Source organism: Elephas maximus, chromosome 8 (genome assembly GCF_024166365.1).
Source record: "Elephas maximus indicus isolate mEleMax1 chromosome 8, mEleMax1 primary haplotype, whole genome shotgun sequence".
NCBI lineage: Eukaryota > Metazoa > Chordata > Mammalia > Proboscidea > Elephantidae > Elephas > Elephas maximus.
The window spans coordinates 87,531,611-87,549,694 of NC_064826.1; the positions used below are offsets into that span (position 1 = coordinate 87,531,611).

Sequence of the window (18,084 nt, forward strand, 5' to 3'; positions counted from 1 at the left end):
GTGCTTAGCTGCTACCTGAGAGGTTGGAGGTTTGAGTCCACCCATAGGTGCCTCAGAAGAAAGGCCTGGCAATCTACTTCTGAAAAGTTAACCATTGAAAATCCTATGGAGCATGTGATACACATGAGGCAACTAGTTCAACTGGTTAACAAACAGCTCCGAAAGGTTGCGCAGGCATTATTTTCATTTCTTAACGAGCAAAATGAGGCTCAGTGAGTAAGTTCATATTTAAGGAAGTGGGTGAGCCAGGATTTGCCCCTAGTCTTGTGACCATAAATTCAGTGCTCTTTCCATGAAAAGGGACTGATTGCTCAAAGTCTGTATGTTAACGATTTGGCAATAGCTAGCAAATAGGGGGAAAAAAGCCCAGATTGTTTTTAGAACTATTTGTCATTACTACCGTCATCAGTTAATAATATAGCGAGTGGTTAGAGGGTATGTGGCACTGTAGTAACTGTGAATTTATAATTTTAGTTCAGAAACATTTTTTTTTTAAGTATAACTTTGTAAAAAATGTACAAATGTCTTTCCTTGTCTTTTCATTTTTGTTTAATCTGGGTAAAGGCCCACTATTTCAGTAACAACTGCACACCCTCTACTGTTCATGTGGAACACTGAGCTGTTGGAAATATTTTATCTCCTTTTGGGTGTATTCAAGAACTTCAGCCTCTCCAGTGGAAAGTAGAGCTACCAACACCCTCTGAGGGAGTGTGGCTTACATGTGACCTGATGAGTAGATGCCTTGCCCAGTAGTTTGGCTTAAGGGGCGGGGGGGTAGGGTGTCCTCGTCAGTTGATGTCAATGTTCTGTCCTTGCTCAGCTTGTAGGCAGGGCTTGACTTCTCCAGTAAGCACAGTAGGCACAGTGCCCAGGGCCCATTGTACTTCTAGGAGCCCAGGAAAACAATTTCTTAAAATCAGAAGAAAAAAAATAAACTTTCAGGTCAAAGGAAATGTTTTAGTATACACTATTAATATATCAGGGGCAGTGGTGGGCCAGTGGTAGAATTCTCGCCTTCCCTGGGAGAGGTCCAGGTCTGATTCCTGGACCACGCACCTCATGCATGGCCACCGCTTGTCCGTCACTTGAGGCTGCATGTTGCTGTGATGCTGAGCAGGTTTCAGTGGAGCTTCCAGACTGAAATGCACTCGGAAGAAAGTCCTGGCAGTCTACTTCCAATAATTGGCCAATGAAAACCCTATGGATCACAATGGTCCAATCCACAACCAACCATGGGAATGGTGCAAGACTGGGTAATGTTTTGTTCCACTGTACACGGATTCGGCATGAGTTGGGGGCTGACGTGATGGCAGCCAACAACATTAGTATATTTATTTTTATACCAATGCAGTCATAAAATATTATTTTAATAGATTTTTTTTTTCTTTTTGTGGCAGAACGGGCCCATGACGGAAAAAGTGCTCAGGGCCTACGAAAGTCAGAATGTAGCCCTGAGTATATGTGGGAGCACATGGCCTACCCTGGACTCCTGGTTTTCTCCCTTTTTCCTAACCTACTTGTCCTTCTGTTCATTGGTTGATGAATTGGTTGTTTCATTCATTCTAAGAACTGAATTGTGAAAAATACCACAGGAATTTGCATTTAAAATACACACCTACAGAGACACAGCTTGCCAAGAGGCGGAGGTGAAAAGCGTACAGAGTGAGAGCAGGGTTACCTACTGTTCCTGTTTCCACCCCTGGCAGGATCTGCTTTATCCCCAACACAATCACCCTTTAAGTTATGTGGAGGTATTACAGACATTTTGTTTTAACAATTGTTTTATAGTCCCTCTTATGATTTAGAATGTGTTTTTAAGGAATAATGACCAGAATGTTTGCCGCATCGCTGTATGGTTATTTTGTTCTTATTCTCTCTGTCTCCTAAATGATTTTAAAATTACACAGTGAAAAGATCGTCCAGTAAAATGTATTAGGACATTGGCTCACAATCCCTATATACTGAGGACGGGCAGCGGGGCAGATGTCTCAAATGCAAGAACGAAGTGTGGACTTTTTTTTTAATCCTCTGTACTAATTATTATTTTTTTTAAACAAAATGGAGCCACAATATCCAGAAAACCCCATGATCTTTCTTTTTTCCTCTTCTGCTCTGAAGTGTTTACAGCCTGATTCTCAACTTTGCCAAAGTGAAGCAGTGTGAGATGCCTAAAATTTTAACCTCTAAGCCCCAATCTTCACAAAAAGTTAAAATATTCAAAATTAAATTCAATTAGTAACTTTTATGATCATCTTAACATTTTTATTACATTTTAAAATTAAAATTTTGAAACATTTATCCTGACAAATAGAGTATTTCTTTGGCTGTCCATGCTTTTGTATCTTTTAACCCAACCTATCTAATTTAGTAAAGACCGTTTTTTGAAAAATATTGTTTTAAGTTTTACTCCATATTCCTAATTTTACTATTTTAACAAAGGACAAAATTATCCACTGTATATGGTTTTTTTGTTTTACCATCTCTTTTGCCTGTAACAGAAGGTTATTATGAAGATGAAATGACTTAGTATACTGGGACGTAAAAGAAGGTGTGCACATTTCTGTTAATAAGTTATTACTACCCATTCTTGTGAGGCTGGATTGCATACACAAAGTCAGTTTCAATTCTCATTGCTTACTTTTCGCATGCCCTTTGCTCCCATTTCTTGAGTTCTAGGAGTGATTTATCAGGCAGGGCCAGGGCCTAGAGTTTTAATTTAGAGAGATGAAGAAAGTAAGAAATGACAGCTTTTAAAATTTGAGAAAAATATGAACCTATTTTTCATGATTAAAAATTAAAAATCAGTGTTTGAGTAGACTTTCTTATTTGTCTACAAATAACCTTATGTAAAGCTATCCAAAAGTGCCCCAGCCCAATTTTGCCTTAATTTATAAATTCTACTGTGGCAAAAAAAAAAAAAAAAGCTTTTTGGACTCGCCTGTGGTGTCTGATTCATTAACTTCACTTCTTGTTTTTTTTTTTAAAGGATTACAACCACATTGGTTAAAGCTTCAGGTCTGTTCTAGTACAGTCATTCCTCTTCGCTCCTTCTGGGCCTTCTTGAAATTCTGAAACATTTTCTTTGTTTATGATGCCCTTACAGGAATTTGTAAGTGTCTGGGTTCGAGACCCTAGGATTCAGAAGGAGGACTTTTGGCATTCTTATATTGACTATGAGATATGTATTCATGTAAGTATACAGTCAATAGTCAATAGAAATCATAGTAATTTTTTGTAGCATACATTTTATGAGACTTATGATGTACTTGAAATTTATAAAAGTTCTCTTAGTTCAAAGAACTGAATTTCAGTGATTACAACTAATGCTTATATCTTAAATGAAGTAGTAAGATGGTTCCTAAAGTTTAAAAATTCCTTTTTGAATTCCTTATTACTTTTGTTAAGAGTTTAAGGTTTATTGCTTTCATGTAGGAAGATGCTAACACAACTAAGATTCCTGGTTAAAGAGGATAGCTCATTAACGGTATTTCTTTTGAATTTGTTATAGCATATTTCTGAATAATGTTGCCTGATAAATCTTTAGTTTTGAGAGGATGTAAAGGTCTCTGGAAAAAAAAAAAAAAAAAAGATGTGTATAATCAGAAAGTAGGAAACAAATATGCACAATTAATTTGCCTTTTTTTTTTTTAGATTCTGAGTAATTAACTTTATAAGCAAATAATTAGAAATGATGTATTTTATTTGGAACTGATACTCTATCATAATCTCTTGAACAATGTTGTGTGGTACGTGACCTTCTGTGACCATTGTGAACAGGAGTCAGAAAGCTTTTTCTGTAAATGGCCATATAATAAATATTTTCAGCTTTGCAGGCCATATAGTCTCTGTTGCAACTACTACTCAGTTTTCTGATACAGGGTGAAAGCAATCACAGACAATGTGTAAATGAATGAGCATGATTATGTTCCAATAAAACTTTATTTGCAAAGACAGGTGGCAGGCCAGATTTGGTCCACCATAACTTATCAGCCCCTGAACTTAGTAATAGTCATTTTTTCCATCTGATTTAGTCTAGACTTCTTTAGTCCAAAGGAACTGGCTCAGATTGTATCTGTGGCCAGATAACACAAGTGAAGTAAGATTTTAGCCGTCATTTAATTCATCTTCCCATTGTAAGTAGCTAAATGGGTATATTGGACACCAGCCATAAAATTTTTATTTATTTCCTCCTTCCCTTTTTTTTTTTTTTTTCTTTTTTCTTTTCAAGGTTCCCCAACTGAGAAAATAAGCAAAGTAGAATCTCAGAGCTGCTTTTTTGTTGCTTGTGTTGTTGACCATTGCTAGAGTATGCTGTGTATTTTGATTTGGTTTTGGTTTTACTTATAAACTCACACCAAGATGCATTCTGTGTGGAAAGGTATAACATGAGTACATAAAAATAAGCATTTTAAATGCATATTTAAAATGAAAATTTTAAATTACCTCTTAACTTTCTTTAAAAAAAAATGTCAGCCTTTATCATATACTTTATGGTAGGCATGAAATTTAATTATTTTTAAGGGAGTTAATGAAAGTATAGATTCTTTTCTACTATATAAATGGCATGAAGTGCATTCAGAAATCTTCATCTCAAGCCAAAAATGATTGGTTCAGCGCATATTGTTTGATGGTGTTCTGGTGTTTGTCTGAAATGCTAATAAATTGACAATGAATAAATGACAGTGAATAAATCTTGGCTTGATGGGTAGCAGAAACAAGCAAATAAATTTAGAGGAACTTAATCAGTTAGCGATTTCAGTATACTCTGCCCTGGAAGAGCCTTCTGCTTGTCGTTGTACGATGAAAAGTAGGTGGCTGGGCTGGACAGGTCTAGCCTGCCTCTCCTGGATTATACCCATGGAGCTGTGAAGATAGAGACGCTGGTGTTTAACCTGTTTTAAGTTAACCTCAAGGGAAATGATATCAGGCAATTCAGAAATCTTAACAATTACTTGGAATTTTAAACTAAAGCCAGATAGCCTATCATATATAACTGTTCTGAACTTGTTCTGCAAATGAAAGATTTACAGACGCTGATATAGGTAGGTGCCAGGTGGATCTCCAGTTACTGACATTCACGGTGATTCTAAACAGAGAATTAAAGGGAGTAACCGAGGAAACAGGAGTCCCTGCACTGGCCTGGTATTCTTTGGGGAGAGACAGCTGAGAGGAGACCCTCCCCAGCCTCGTTAGGGCACTAATTCTGGTGTAACACAGCCTGCCGGCTCAGTCCCCAAGGAACACATTAGAGGGAGGCTCTGGTGTGCTTTGGACCCCACCCACAGACTGTTGTTGTGCAGCAAGCTCCATCCTGTATGCTTTGCTGCCGTATCACCCAAGATAATGGGATTTGGACTAATGGCTACTTTGGGACAAGTCTGTCAACCTCACTGCATCCTGAGCTTTTCTGAACTTTATACCCAGAATATAAGGAACTGCACTATACATTTTTATGTGAACAGTTAGAGAATTAATGCACATAATTGCTTAGATTTCCAAGGAGAAAACAACTGCCAGTAGAATAATAACAATTTTGAAATCATACAAATGGAGGGACACACACACAAAAATTGTTTCTCATTCAGCAGCGTAAAGATTGTGAAATAGAATTTTGAAATAAATATAGAGAATAGAGATACTTTTTTAAACGAGTAGACAAATATTTGCCAGTCTTGTGTTTTAGCCAGAGGAGAAGCACACATATTTGTCAGTCTTATGTTTACCCAAAGGAGAAACACTGTGGTTTAGCTTAGGACAAGGACTCTGTAGGTGGCTTTTTACAAGTCTGCCTTAGGGCAGCTGGAAGGAAACCAGCATTTAGTAACTAATGACATTAATGGACAACATTTATCAGGTGCTTATTATCAGTCCTCACAATCACTCTATGAAATAGGTATGTCCTATTTTATTCCCATTTTACCACTCAGGAAAGGGGACTTCAGCGACTTGCCCTGTAGCAGAGCCTGGGCTGTAATTAGGGGCTGCTTTCCTCCAGGCCGACCTTCCTCCCGGGGCACCACAGGCTTCTAACTTGGACCATACTCCCGTCATGTCTAGTAGAGAAGAGAAATGTTCCTTTCTTAACTTCAGGATTTCTGTGATAATCCGGAGGGGACGCTTCTGTGATGTCATGTCAAGGACCATGAGAAGGTGTCCCTTATCCTCAAATGACTCTGAGCTCTCATCAGTCATTAATACTCTAGAATTTGTTTTTGACAACCTGTTCTTGAAAGCAAGTGCTAAGCTAGGTAAGCAGGAAGCTGTTCCACGGTTTAGGCAGTGGCCAGATTAGAACTCACCCCAGGATACCACCTGCTCATGGATGTCATCCCAGCTGTCTTCAGGACGGTCGTATGGGTGGGTTAAAGGCAAGATTTGAGAGTACTGGAATGAATGTAAATACACTTTTGGTTGTTTAACTCCTATTTAAAATGAATATTGAAGCATATAGTAAGTTATAGGAGTCCCTGGATAGCACAAATGGTTAACATGCTCCCCTGCTAACCCCAAGGTTGGCAGGTTGGCAGTTTGAGTCCACCCAGAGGTGCCTTGGAAGAAAGTCCTGGTAATCTACTTCTAAAAAAATAGCTATTGAAAACCCTACAGAGCACAGTTCTCCTCTGAGCCACGTGGGGTCAACTCCACGGCAACTTTTTTTTTTTTTTTAATATAGCGTACTGTAGATATAAGAAAAGCATTTTTCCCTCAGATGAGGCTGGTATTTATTTTTCCATTTCTCTCAACAGACCAATAGCATGTGTTTTACAATGAAAACATCCTGTGTTCGGAGAAGATACAGAGAATTTGTGTGGCTGAGGCAGAGGCTCCAAAGCAATGCATTGCTGGTGTAAGTGACTTAAAAGGTGTATTGTGGAGACATCATTATATTCAATAACGAAAAATTCGTACGCATTAAGATAAGGCGTGAAGGGCTTTGTAGGCTTTCTTCCTGATTACAGTATATAGCTTTAGTTAGTGTTGTGGTTACCGCATCTGAATTTAAAATTGATCATTTGAAGTCCACCAGCTTTTATGGACGCGGACTGTGAAGGGCTTCAGAAATGTTAAAAGATAGGCTTCTCCTTAATTGATATCCTCGTACCTTTATTAATAGTTGTCCGATAATTATTATCAAGCATAATTTGCCTCACTGTAACCAAACCGCCCTGATTTGATCAGTAAAAAAAAAAATTTTTTTTTCCTCTTTCTTATAAAGGCAACTGCCAGAGCTTCCATCTAAAAACCTATTTTTCAACATGAACAATCGCCAACATGTAGATCAGCGTCGCCAGGGTTTGGAAGATTTCCTCAGAAAGTAAGTGTACCGAAATTCTTGTGGTCGGGTCACAGATGTGAACAAAGCACTCTGCAAGATTTTGGTGTCATGATCACGTGGGGGAGACTGTTACTGTGTTTGCATTGCTAATAATTGCTCTAGGGAGACACTCAGTTCATTTCCTATATTAGAGCACCATCTTGTGGCTTATATCATATGGCACATATCTAGGACCAAGCCCAGAAAGAAAGCAATGTTATTGAGTCACATAATAAATATACAGTCCCATAAGTTGTAAAACAGTTCCAAATTACTTGGGAGTTTATCTGACAAAAGTGAAATTTGCCGGGAAACAAATGTGCCTAGTTAGAAAGGCACTTCTTAGATACGGTCTTTATTTACAACGTTTACCATTGACAGACCAAAATCAGCTCTACAGTGGGCTGCTCTAAGTTAATGGTTTAACTCTACTGTTTGTAGGGAGTGCTTATAAGGGAGTAGTTACTGGCATTCGAATAGTCTTCTCGGTGGGTTATTAACTCTGGAGTATTCTGTGATGGTGGCTACTGCAGTTAAAGCTATTTGAATTCATAACTGCTATCATCTCCCTTTTATTCCACTCTTTGGAATTCTAGAATACTTATCCCATGGGAAGTAGTACATCACCGTGGTTTCCATGCAGACTCTGAGGCCAGACTGCCTGGGTTCAAATCCTGGCTCTGCCACTTACTTGCTGGGGTTTTGGGCAAGTCCTTTACCTCCTCTGTGCCTGTATTTCTCTTGTCTGTAAAATGGAGTTAATAATAGTACCAACTTCATTAGGTTGTTGAGAAGATTAAATGAGTGAATGTATGTAAGTCACTCACAACAGTGCCTGGCATATAATGTGCATTAAGTGTTGGCTGTTAGAAGTATTTTAATACACTTAGAAATGGAACCGTTTTCAGCTAATTTTTCTAACATCCTATTTTATAGATGAGGAAGTGGGCTGAGTCACTGCTAGTTGGTGACAGGCCCCAGTCTCCTGAACCCTCTTTGTTTTTCAGAATCTGAAGTAATCTCCTTTGAGTTCACGAAATTGTACCTTGGAGCTAGCCTGAAATAATACACTGCCTTCTCCCCATATGGCTCACTCAGAAAGGACTTGGATATTAAGTATGCACATGAATATTAATATTTATTGCTATTAGATTGACATAGTGCCTTTCCTTTGAAGGGGTCATGGAGACGTACAGAAATAATCCAAGATTATAAATTGTGGGAGGATGGGGAAAGGAAAAGAAGGCAGAAGAACAAAAAAGAGGAGAAGCGACCAGAAGAACTGATTACAGTGAAACAGTGGCTGAGCCAGCCCTCGGAAAATATGGCAGTGGTATTCTTTTGGGTGGAAACCCTGGTGGCGTAGTGGTTAAGTGCTACGGCCGCTAACCAAGAGGTCGGCTTTTCAAATCCGCCAGGCGCTCCTTGGAAACTCTATGGGGCAGTTCTACTCTGTCTTATAGGGTCGCTGTGAGTCGGAATCGACTCGACGGCAGTGAGTTTGGTTTGGCTTGGATTCTTTTGGGTATCACAGGCATGACAGAACAAAGATCCGGTCAGGTTGTTTCTGCCCTTCCCTTTGGGGACAGCTCTAATTTTAATTGTTGTCTGCATGAGGTCCAGGTGGCTGATGGCCTCTCCCTTAAAATGTCTCTGCAGCTCAGGTTTGCAGAGCGGCCCCTCACTCCAGGTGCTTCCCCAGGGATGCTGCAGACTGGCCATCACCAGTGAGGACTGGGCAGGGGGCGGCCGAATCCTGCAGTCCCTGTCAGCATTGGGGAGCTGCTTGTCTTTTGTAGAGTAAATGTCTCCTTAGTTGAGGTCAGAGGACAGCATGTGTCTCTGTGTTTATGTTGCTAGTAAAGTGCAGGCCATGTGTTTTTGACCAGGAATCACTTCATTGTTTTGAACACAACCCTTTCTTCCACAGCTGATCTACCAAAATTAATGGCCCAGTGTGTCTCAGCTGCAGTCGGGTTATGTTGTACTAGGTTGTTTTTGCCCACGATACATTTCAGCTACTTGCTGGTTGTATCTGATGCAAATGTCATAGTAGAAAATGGCCTTCCAGGTCCCCCATGAATCTTGGCTCCTGATTTTTTTCTAGCTACATGACCATGGAAAAAATCACTTAATTCCGCTGGACCTTGGTTTTTTATAAAGAATAGGATCATGTAACACATGCACTGCCAACCTCACTGGGTCACTGAGTTGTTTAAATGATAGCTCAGAAAGGACTCTGAAAGCCATGCAGTTGTCATTCATTCAACCAATATTTATTAAGTGATTGCTCTGGGCAAGGTTTGGGGACTATAAGACACAAATCCTTGTCCTCTTGAAGCTTCCATCCTAGTACTGGGGTTACTGGTAGCGAAAACCACTGCTAACTGCTCCATAGAAGAAAGGCTTGGGTTAATACTGACTCAGTGGCAACCCCATGTGTTACAGAGTAGCACTGCTCTGTTTGGTTTCTTTGCTGTAATCTTTATGGAAGCAGATTGCCAGGCCTTTCTCCCATGGTGCTGCTGGGTAGGTTTGAATCACCAACTTTTACGTTAGTAGCTAAGAGCAAACCATTTGTCTCACCCAGCGACTTTTTTCCATAGGTTTATAGCCATTCAAAACCCTATGGAGCACAGCTCTACTCTGAAACACATGCGGTCGCCATGAGTTGGAATTGATTAGATAGCAAAAAAAATTTTTTTTTTTTTTATGATTACAATTGGTTTCTAATTTATCCTCTGGAGGCCAAATCATGGGACACTGGGTTCTCTTGTGATGTTATTTGTTCCACTGTGTTATGTGACCATTTGTCTCCAAGCTAATGAGTTTTATATAAAAAAATGAAAGCTGGTTTTTCTATGTGGTTTGAATATGAAGGAAACAAGGAGTCTAATACTACATGCTTGGATTCAGACCCGACCTGAACACTGCGCCCCTCCTAGTTCTCCCCTCCTTCCTGTGCCCTTCAGATCCTGGTGCATAGCTCTCCTATTCTTTGTCCAGTTCCATGCCTCTGCCCCTGGTGTTCCCCACTGCCGCCACCGCGCCCCCCTCCCCATTTCATCTTGAGAAACTGGATGTGATCTGCAACTGGGGCGCTGTGGTGCTGACCTCTGCCTGCCGTCCCTGAAGTCCAATTGGCTGCGCATTAAGTAGGGTCACCTCATCAACAGCCTCATCTTGCTTGTTTGTAGAGCACTTGGGAACATGCAACGGAAGCTACCATGATGTTAGAAGAGGAAATATGCTTGAGTTATAGGGGTCTAGCATGCATGTTTAAAATTTGATTTTTATGTAAGTTTTGAAGTTGTAAACCAAAAGCACTATATGGTCAAACCCTTTGAAACCAAAGTACTGCTATCTCTGTGCATATGTGTGTGTGTATAATATAAATATGCAAATGTGTTTTCATTTTAAAGTCATTTGTTTAATAATACATACTTAATAACAAAGTACATATCCAGGCAGTTCTTCATAGAAGAATTAGAAAATTGTTTCTTTGACTAAGTGCCAAGTAAGAATAATTTATGCCATTTATTGAACGCTTGCTACCAGCTTGGCATTTTACGTTTAATCTCAGTACTTATAACAATCTTGGGAGTTGGGTATTATTATCTCAATTTTATAAATAAGGAAATAATAGAAAAGGTGGAGGTACTACATTATAAATAAACTGGCAAATTTATAAGTAGCAGAACTGTTAAGGAGCCTGGTGGCACAGTGGTTAAGAGCTCGGCTGCCAACCAAAAAGGTCGGCAGTTTAAATCCACCAGCCACTTCTTGGAAACCCTGTGGGGCAGTTCTGCTTTGTTCTATGGGGTCGCTATGAGTAGGAACCGACTCAACAGCAACAGGTTTTTTTTTGTTTGTTTATATGAGCCCTGGTGGCACAGTGATTAAAGTACTCAGCTGCTAACTGAAAGGTTGTTAGTTCGAATCCACCAGCCACTCCTCTGGAGAAGGATGTGGCAATCTGCTTCCATAAAGATTTACAGCCTTGGAAACCCCACGGGGCAGTTCTGCTCTGTCTTATGGGGTTGCTATAAGTCGGAATCAACTTGACGGCAGAGGGCTTTATGTGTGTGTGTGTATATGTGTATATATGTATACACGCACACACACGTATACATGTATATACGTATATGTATGAATATATGGTTTTTATATATGTGTGTACATGTATGTATTTATATATTTTTAAATGTCTTTGTGTTCAATAGAGGGCACCACAGCACAGACCATGAATGTCTTCAGTGAATATTTGTAGGTTTATTTTTTTTTTCTCACGGTAAAAGGTAAACAGGCTGAGTTGGAAAACTTTTATCTGCATCCATCTGCCAGTCTTCTACACATTACACACATGTGCATATATATCATTATATTGGGTTCAGGAGACACAGGACATCCTCAGTTAGGATTAAGTGATTTTGCATAGCTATACGTTTTTCTGAACTAAGCCAATATATAATATACCTAATAAAATCATGTTGAGGAAAACCAGATTTTCAGCAGTTCAGGGGAAAAACAGATTTTGTTTTGTTTAGTTTAAGGTTTTTATAGGGAAAGAAATATAAATACCTTTTCAGAAATTCCTTTAAAACTCTAGAGGCTATTTTTCATTCCCTTTTTAAAGGCTTAAAAATCATATGCATTTGGTTTATGGAGGCTTTAAAAATAACATTTTATTGACTGTTTTATAGAATCCTCTTTCTATTAAGTTTGAAGTTGATTTTCTGGTATTAGATTTGTTTGTGGAAAATGTGGCACAAATGTGACTAAGAGAAAAAAAAAAAGACTTAATATTATTATGCTGGTAGTCACCACACTCTGACGTATATAAACCAAATGGGAACGCACTCTCAAAATTTTGCATTTTAAATTTTGAAATGAAATGACCACAGAATAAAAAGCACAAGTACATTTTAAGAACTTATTTTTGCTTATTTAAGACTGATATCCACGGAATATGGTGGCATAAATGTAGCCGAAAAGACAGAGGAGATTGAAGACAGCAAACAGGTGCTGAGCAGACGCGGGTTTTTTTTTTTAATTGTGCTTTAGGTAAAAGCTTATAGCTCAATTTCTCATTCAGAAATTTATTCACATATTGTTTTGTGACACCGGTTGCAATCCCCACAATGTGACACCACACTCTCCTTTCCACCCTGGATTTCCTGTGTCCATTTGTCCAGTTCCTGTCGCGTCCTGCCTTCTCCTCTGGCTTTTGGGCAGGAGTTGCCCACTTGGTCCCGTATACAGGATTGAACTAAGAAGCATGTCCCTCACATCTATTATTGTTCATTTCATAGGCCTGTCTAATCTTTGTCTGAAAAGTGGGCTTCAGGAGTGGTTTCAGTTCTGAGTTAGCAGAGTGTCTGGGGGCCGTAATCTCAGGGGTTCCTCCAGTCTCTATCAGACCAGTCTGAGTCTGATCTCTTTTCATGAATTTGAATTATGTTGTACATTTTTCTCCTGTGCTGTCCGGGGCGCTCTGTTGTGATCCCTGTCAGAGTGCAGGCGCACTGCTTTTGAACCCTGGGTCAGTGTGGGTGTTCAGATGTTCCCTTCACCGACCATCTCCCTCTCTTGTCTGAATTGTGAGCTGGGTGGACTTGGCTCCCTCTCTTCACCTGTATGTCCTCCAGATGGCAGTATTGAGCAGAAAAGAAAGCCCTGGGAAATAATGAGTCTAATGTACAGTAAAATTGGAAATTGAATTATAGCTCAGGAAAAAGGACAGTAGCCTTGAGGTCCCGATCAACCTGGACTCTGATCACTTTTGTTTGCCGTACCCATGTGTTAGGTTACTAGCAAGTTAATAACAGCACGTAAGCAGTTCAAGGCTCAGTAGAATTGCTTTAGACATGAAATAAAGCTAAAATGAATTTGTGTCCAATATCATTGGCATTAGTGCTCATTACTTTTGTGGTGTAATGCCTCAAACCATCTAAAATCAATTTTAAAGATTACCCATTATTTTATAAAGGAAATAAAACACATTTCCAGCAGAAACAAAGCAGTATAACCCATGAACAGTTACTTGTCCGATGGCTGGCAGGAAACCACTGTCGGAAGGACACAGGAAGCACTGCTCAAACTTCACAGCGAACGAAAGTTAATATTAATGAGTTGTTGCTATATAACTCTTTTCTTAATTTGAACTGTTTAAAACAAGAGTGGTAAACATTTGGAAATGCAGCAAATAAATCTTGAAGAGTTGTAAAAGGGATTTACTACTGTACTATTTGTACTTGGTAAATTAATCTTTATCATGTGACACAAACGGTCATCTTCTGGGAGAACCCAGGATGGAGGACATGGAGGGACAGGATGTATTTAGCTGCTTTGCTTGAGGTTTTGTCTTTTAAAAAAGTGCAAACATTTTACTTTTCCTTTTAGGAGGCCAATGGAGACTCTTTTCTCAGACTGCATTTGTAAAAACCTCTTGAAGCAAAAGGGACGGCGGCTAGATTTTGGCTTGGGTCCTCTGCATTTTTGACCTTTGCTTAGTTGAAGAAATAATTGTATTTTATTTTGAAGAAAAGGATGTGGTATTCTAATAACCTTGGATTTTAAGTACATTGATACGAGTGCCTGAAAGAAATGTACCTTTCTAATGATTTGTTTTAAAATGCAAAAAATAAGCTAAGGTTTATTTGGTCTGAAATACATGATCTGTATTTCATCGTTCTCTCTGTGAAAAATCCCATGTTAAGCAGAATTATACTTGGGTTTCAGTGTTCTAGTTTTGTCCTGTATATCTGGTCTTAGTATCTTGGGTTGTGTCATTAATAGCCTATTAAAGAGACTAGATTATCATACATCCAAACCTTTGCTAAAAAGATAAAACCAGTTTTTATTTAAATGTAAGGGTGTACTCTCACTTGATTTCCTATTCTAAGATAGGCATTTCAGAAAAAAAGCACATTCACTGATAACATGAATTTGAACATGTGTAGATTTTGTTACAGGGTACTCTTCTTTAATCTTCCACATGAGGTAGTTCTGACGCACTAGTTGAAATCTGTACAATGTTTATAAACTTTGATCTTGAATGTGGGAAGCCTAGTGTGTACTTATCACAAAATCATCATATTTTAAATATACATATTTACTATATATATGTAAATCAAACCCTTTGCCGTTGAAAAAAAGTGAGTCAATTACAACTCACAGCAACCCTATGGACAGAGTAGAACCACCCCATAGGGTTTCCAAGAAACTCCTGGTGGATTCAGACTGCCAACATTTTGGTTAGCAGCCAAACTCTTTAACTACTACACCACCAGGGTTTCCTATATACACACACACACATATATATAGTAAGATGGGCTGGGAGCAACTTTATTTGGTTGCTCATTTTGACAGCATAGCTGAGAAGACTTTGGAGAAATTTCTAGTCAAACTTAGGTACTAAAAAAAGCCATCTCACAACTCAGCCCTTGTAAACATGTACTTACATATATAAGCATACTCATAAAGTTTTAAAATGTAAAACATGCTGAGAAATGTATTGGCTTAAAAAAAAAAAAGTCTTAGCACCACAGGTAGCTGAGTTTTGAAGTTTTATGACAGCCTCTCCAATAAAGATCACTGAATTGACATGCTCGTTGGCAGAAAAAATTTTTTTTAAGTAGAAAAAACTTCTATGACTATATAAGCAAAATAGTCCCGTAATTAATCCACATGGTCATAACAGATGGTTAAATGGAAGAAATGTCCTTGAAGTTATTCTTTTAACAGATGTTCTTAACTATTAGCTTCATGTTTTCACTCACCTAAATTTCCAAATAATTGAATAAAAGTTAACATATGCTTTCATCCTTTTAATAGGCATAGTCCGTGATGATGTGAAGTTTGCCGTAGTAGAGAAATGACTTCACTGGTATATTTCTACTGTGTTTTTCTCTCCCACCCATCACTGTCCACCCTGTTAGTTCTGTCCATCCCTGTCATTTTTTCCTTTTTCCGTCACACAGGGTCCTACAGAACGCGCTTCTGCTTTCGGACAGCAGGCTTCACCTCTTCCTGCAGAGCCACCTGAATTCGGAAGACATCGAGGCGTGCGTTTCTGGGCAGACTAAATACTCTGTGGAAGAAGCAATTCACAAGTTTGCCCTGATGAACAGACGTTTCCCTGAAGAAGAGGAAGAAAGAAAAAGAGAAAACGATATAGATTATGATTCAGAAAGGTATTTCCTTGCATTTTGATTTAATACATACGTATTTATGTAACACATCGTGCCCATATGCGTGCATAGATATATACACACACTTCATTTTTTTGTTGATGTAATACTAAGATAATGGAAAAATTAATTGACTGAGGTTTTATTGAGCTGTGACAGCTCATCATAGTCTTCACACACACCTCCACACTGAATTAATGAATGCAGTAGAAATTCAATTATCTGCATTCTGATTATGTGACTTTCATTTAGTCAGACTTGAATTATTCGCGTTTAAATTATCTAGCTAAAAAAATATCCAACTGCACTCCAAATGGCTAATTAAAAGTCCAAATTTCCTGTCTCTCTTTGTGACTGGAGATAATTAAAGTTCTCCTCTGTTACTCAGGCTTTGAGTGTGTTGTGAAAACCAATTTCCTCTTTTTATTATTTTCCCCCTCTCTTCTTTTCCAGTTCATCCTCTGGGCTTGGACACAGTAGTGATGACAGCAGTTCACAGGGATGTAAAACCACCACTGCTCCCCAGGAGTCCTGAAGAACACTTCTAATGTTACTATCCCAGTCATAGCAAATTCTGTCCAGTCATAGAGAAGAAAGCTTGCTAATAATATATTCTTACCTAAAGCTCACTGTCATGATATGAGGTATTTAAATTCTTAAAGATGTTGGCTTGTTTATTAGTGGCATTTTTATGTTGCCTTATTTTGGTTAAGCTGCTGTAAAAAGCTAAAAGCCTGTGAATGCCATACTGACCCTTTATGGGCAAAAATTATTGGTAAGCAAGATCCGGCCCTCAAATGAAATGCTTTATATGTTTGGGAAAAAAACCTAGTTGGCTTTATTGAATTTTAAAAGATAAGTTAAAAAAAAAAAAAGATCATAGCATTTAAAATCAAGATAGAGGGTTCCTCCTTCTGTCAACGGGGCAGTGTCATCATAAACCCATTTGGAAAGCAAGTACGTTAACCACGATGGAAAGAGTGTCGGTGTAGAGCACACAGCCCCTCTCAGACATGTGGTTGGTATTTTGTGGATACCTCTCCTGCACTGGGAAAACACTTTGCTTTTGGGTGTTTTGTTGAAATACAGTAAGAGTGTTTAACCTTTCCAATATTCTCGTTCACATTTAGATGAAAAATATATCTTACAAATAGGACCATGTTAAAATACTGTTTACATCTTAGAGAAGAAAAGAAATAGTACTAGTAATTTCACTTATACTTACAATATATAGACTCAGAAATACATTTTCATTGTCCAAAATCAGCTTAAGCAAACGGTTTCTGGAAATGAATCATTTGTTTTCATTATCATTATGTAATTAGAATTACAGGTTAATGATTTATTTCTGGCTAAATATGCAATTTCTTGTCACTAGGTAACGTTCAGTATCAGTAGTGGTTAATTGTTACTTATCTTTAAGTCAGAAGAAAGATTTTATAAAAATTAATTTAATTTTACCAGTAAATAGTCCTGTAATTTAGAAAAGGATGTTAACTTACTAATTTCAGAATTAATAATTCATTTGTAAGTCTTTTTATGCATCTACCTGAGGATTGGTATAATTTGAATAAAATGTCTTTTTTGTGTATGTGCGACCTAACGATAAGTGTCTTAGATAAACCACTTTGAACTTCAAAATTTTAGATGAGGCAGCATTTTCTTGAGATAACTATCCAAGTTTCTTCCTTGTTGAATGGTTCACAATATCTCTGTGAAACTAACTGGAATATGTTTTTCTCATGGAACTGGGATAACTTGTTGCTTTAATTAAATGTTATCTGACCTAACTGGAGGGTCGCAGAGGCTGCTACAAAATGCATTTTATTTTAACTAGGAGTTTAACTATTACCTAAAAGTCTTTGAAATGCTTGTAAGTAAGAACCAACAGACAAAAGTTAAATTCAGAGTAAGAATGATTTCCATAATTCCTCCTTCTTGTTGTTTTTGTTTGGTCTAAAATATTATTAAGCTTTTGTAAATATTCTGATTTGATGTATCTTGGATCCTATTACCTGAGACTGATTATTTGAATACAGAGGATTGGGGGGGTGGATTTAGCAATTTCTTATTATCTTGATAACACGGAAAGCTTGCTATCAGGCTTGTAAGAATGACCCAAACCCTCTTTGCAATATGTATTTGATTTCACAATATTTCTGTTTTATGGCAGTTTTGAAAAAAGCATGTACTACGCCACCAATTGTCATTTATCGATGCTGTAACATAGCTGTCAGAATTGGTACTACGTAATGCCTACTACTTGGGCACGTAAACATCATTAAATCATTGTTTTCACATTAAACATGGAAACAACAACCTTAGTTTGTTGGATCACTTATTTTATACAACAGAATATATTTCTTCTGACTTAGATCTAAATCCAGGGTGTTTAGATTATCAGAATTTTTTTATAAAGGACTTTGGAAAATGTGGTTTAATTTTTCACTATGGTTATACAAAATTGGAACTTTTATCCTTTTGTTTTGGTATCTAAGCACTGGCTTCTTAAAACTGGTTTCTTGAAGCTGAGATATGGTTTAGCTGAACTGTAGCCCCCACTGGTTTTCTTGCTTT

The 18,084-nt window shown here is 38.1% G+C and overlaps 1 protein-coding gene across 4 annotated transcripts in view; it reads left to right on the forward strand.

The window, feature by feature from the left end:
* SNX10 (sorting nexin 10) overlaps window positions 1–17,826 on the forward strand; it is a 99,387-nt gene extending 81,561 nt beyond the window's left edge. For all 4 annotated transcript variants that reach the window (XM_049894446.1, XM_049894444.1, XM_049894447.1 and 1 more), the window contains 5 exons: window positions 3,104–3,190; window positions 6,747–6,847; window positions 7,217–7,315; window positions 15,298–15,510; window positions 15,961–17,826. In XM_049894446.1, the coding sequence (XP_049750403.1) occupies window positions 3,104–3,190; window positions 6,747–6,847; window positions 7,217–7,315; window positions 15,298–15,510; window positions 15,961–16,042 (582 nt within the window). In that variant the 3' untranslated portion in view covers window positions 16,043–17,826. The remainder of the gene's footprint in view (window positions 1–3,103; window positions 3,191–6,746; window positions 6,848–7,216; window positions 7,316–15,297; window positions 15,511–15,960) is intronic.
* Window positions 17,827–18,084: the final 258 nt, after the last annotated feature.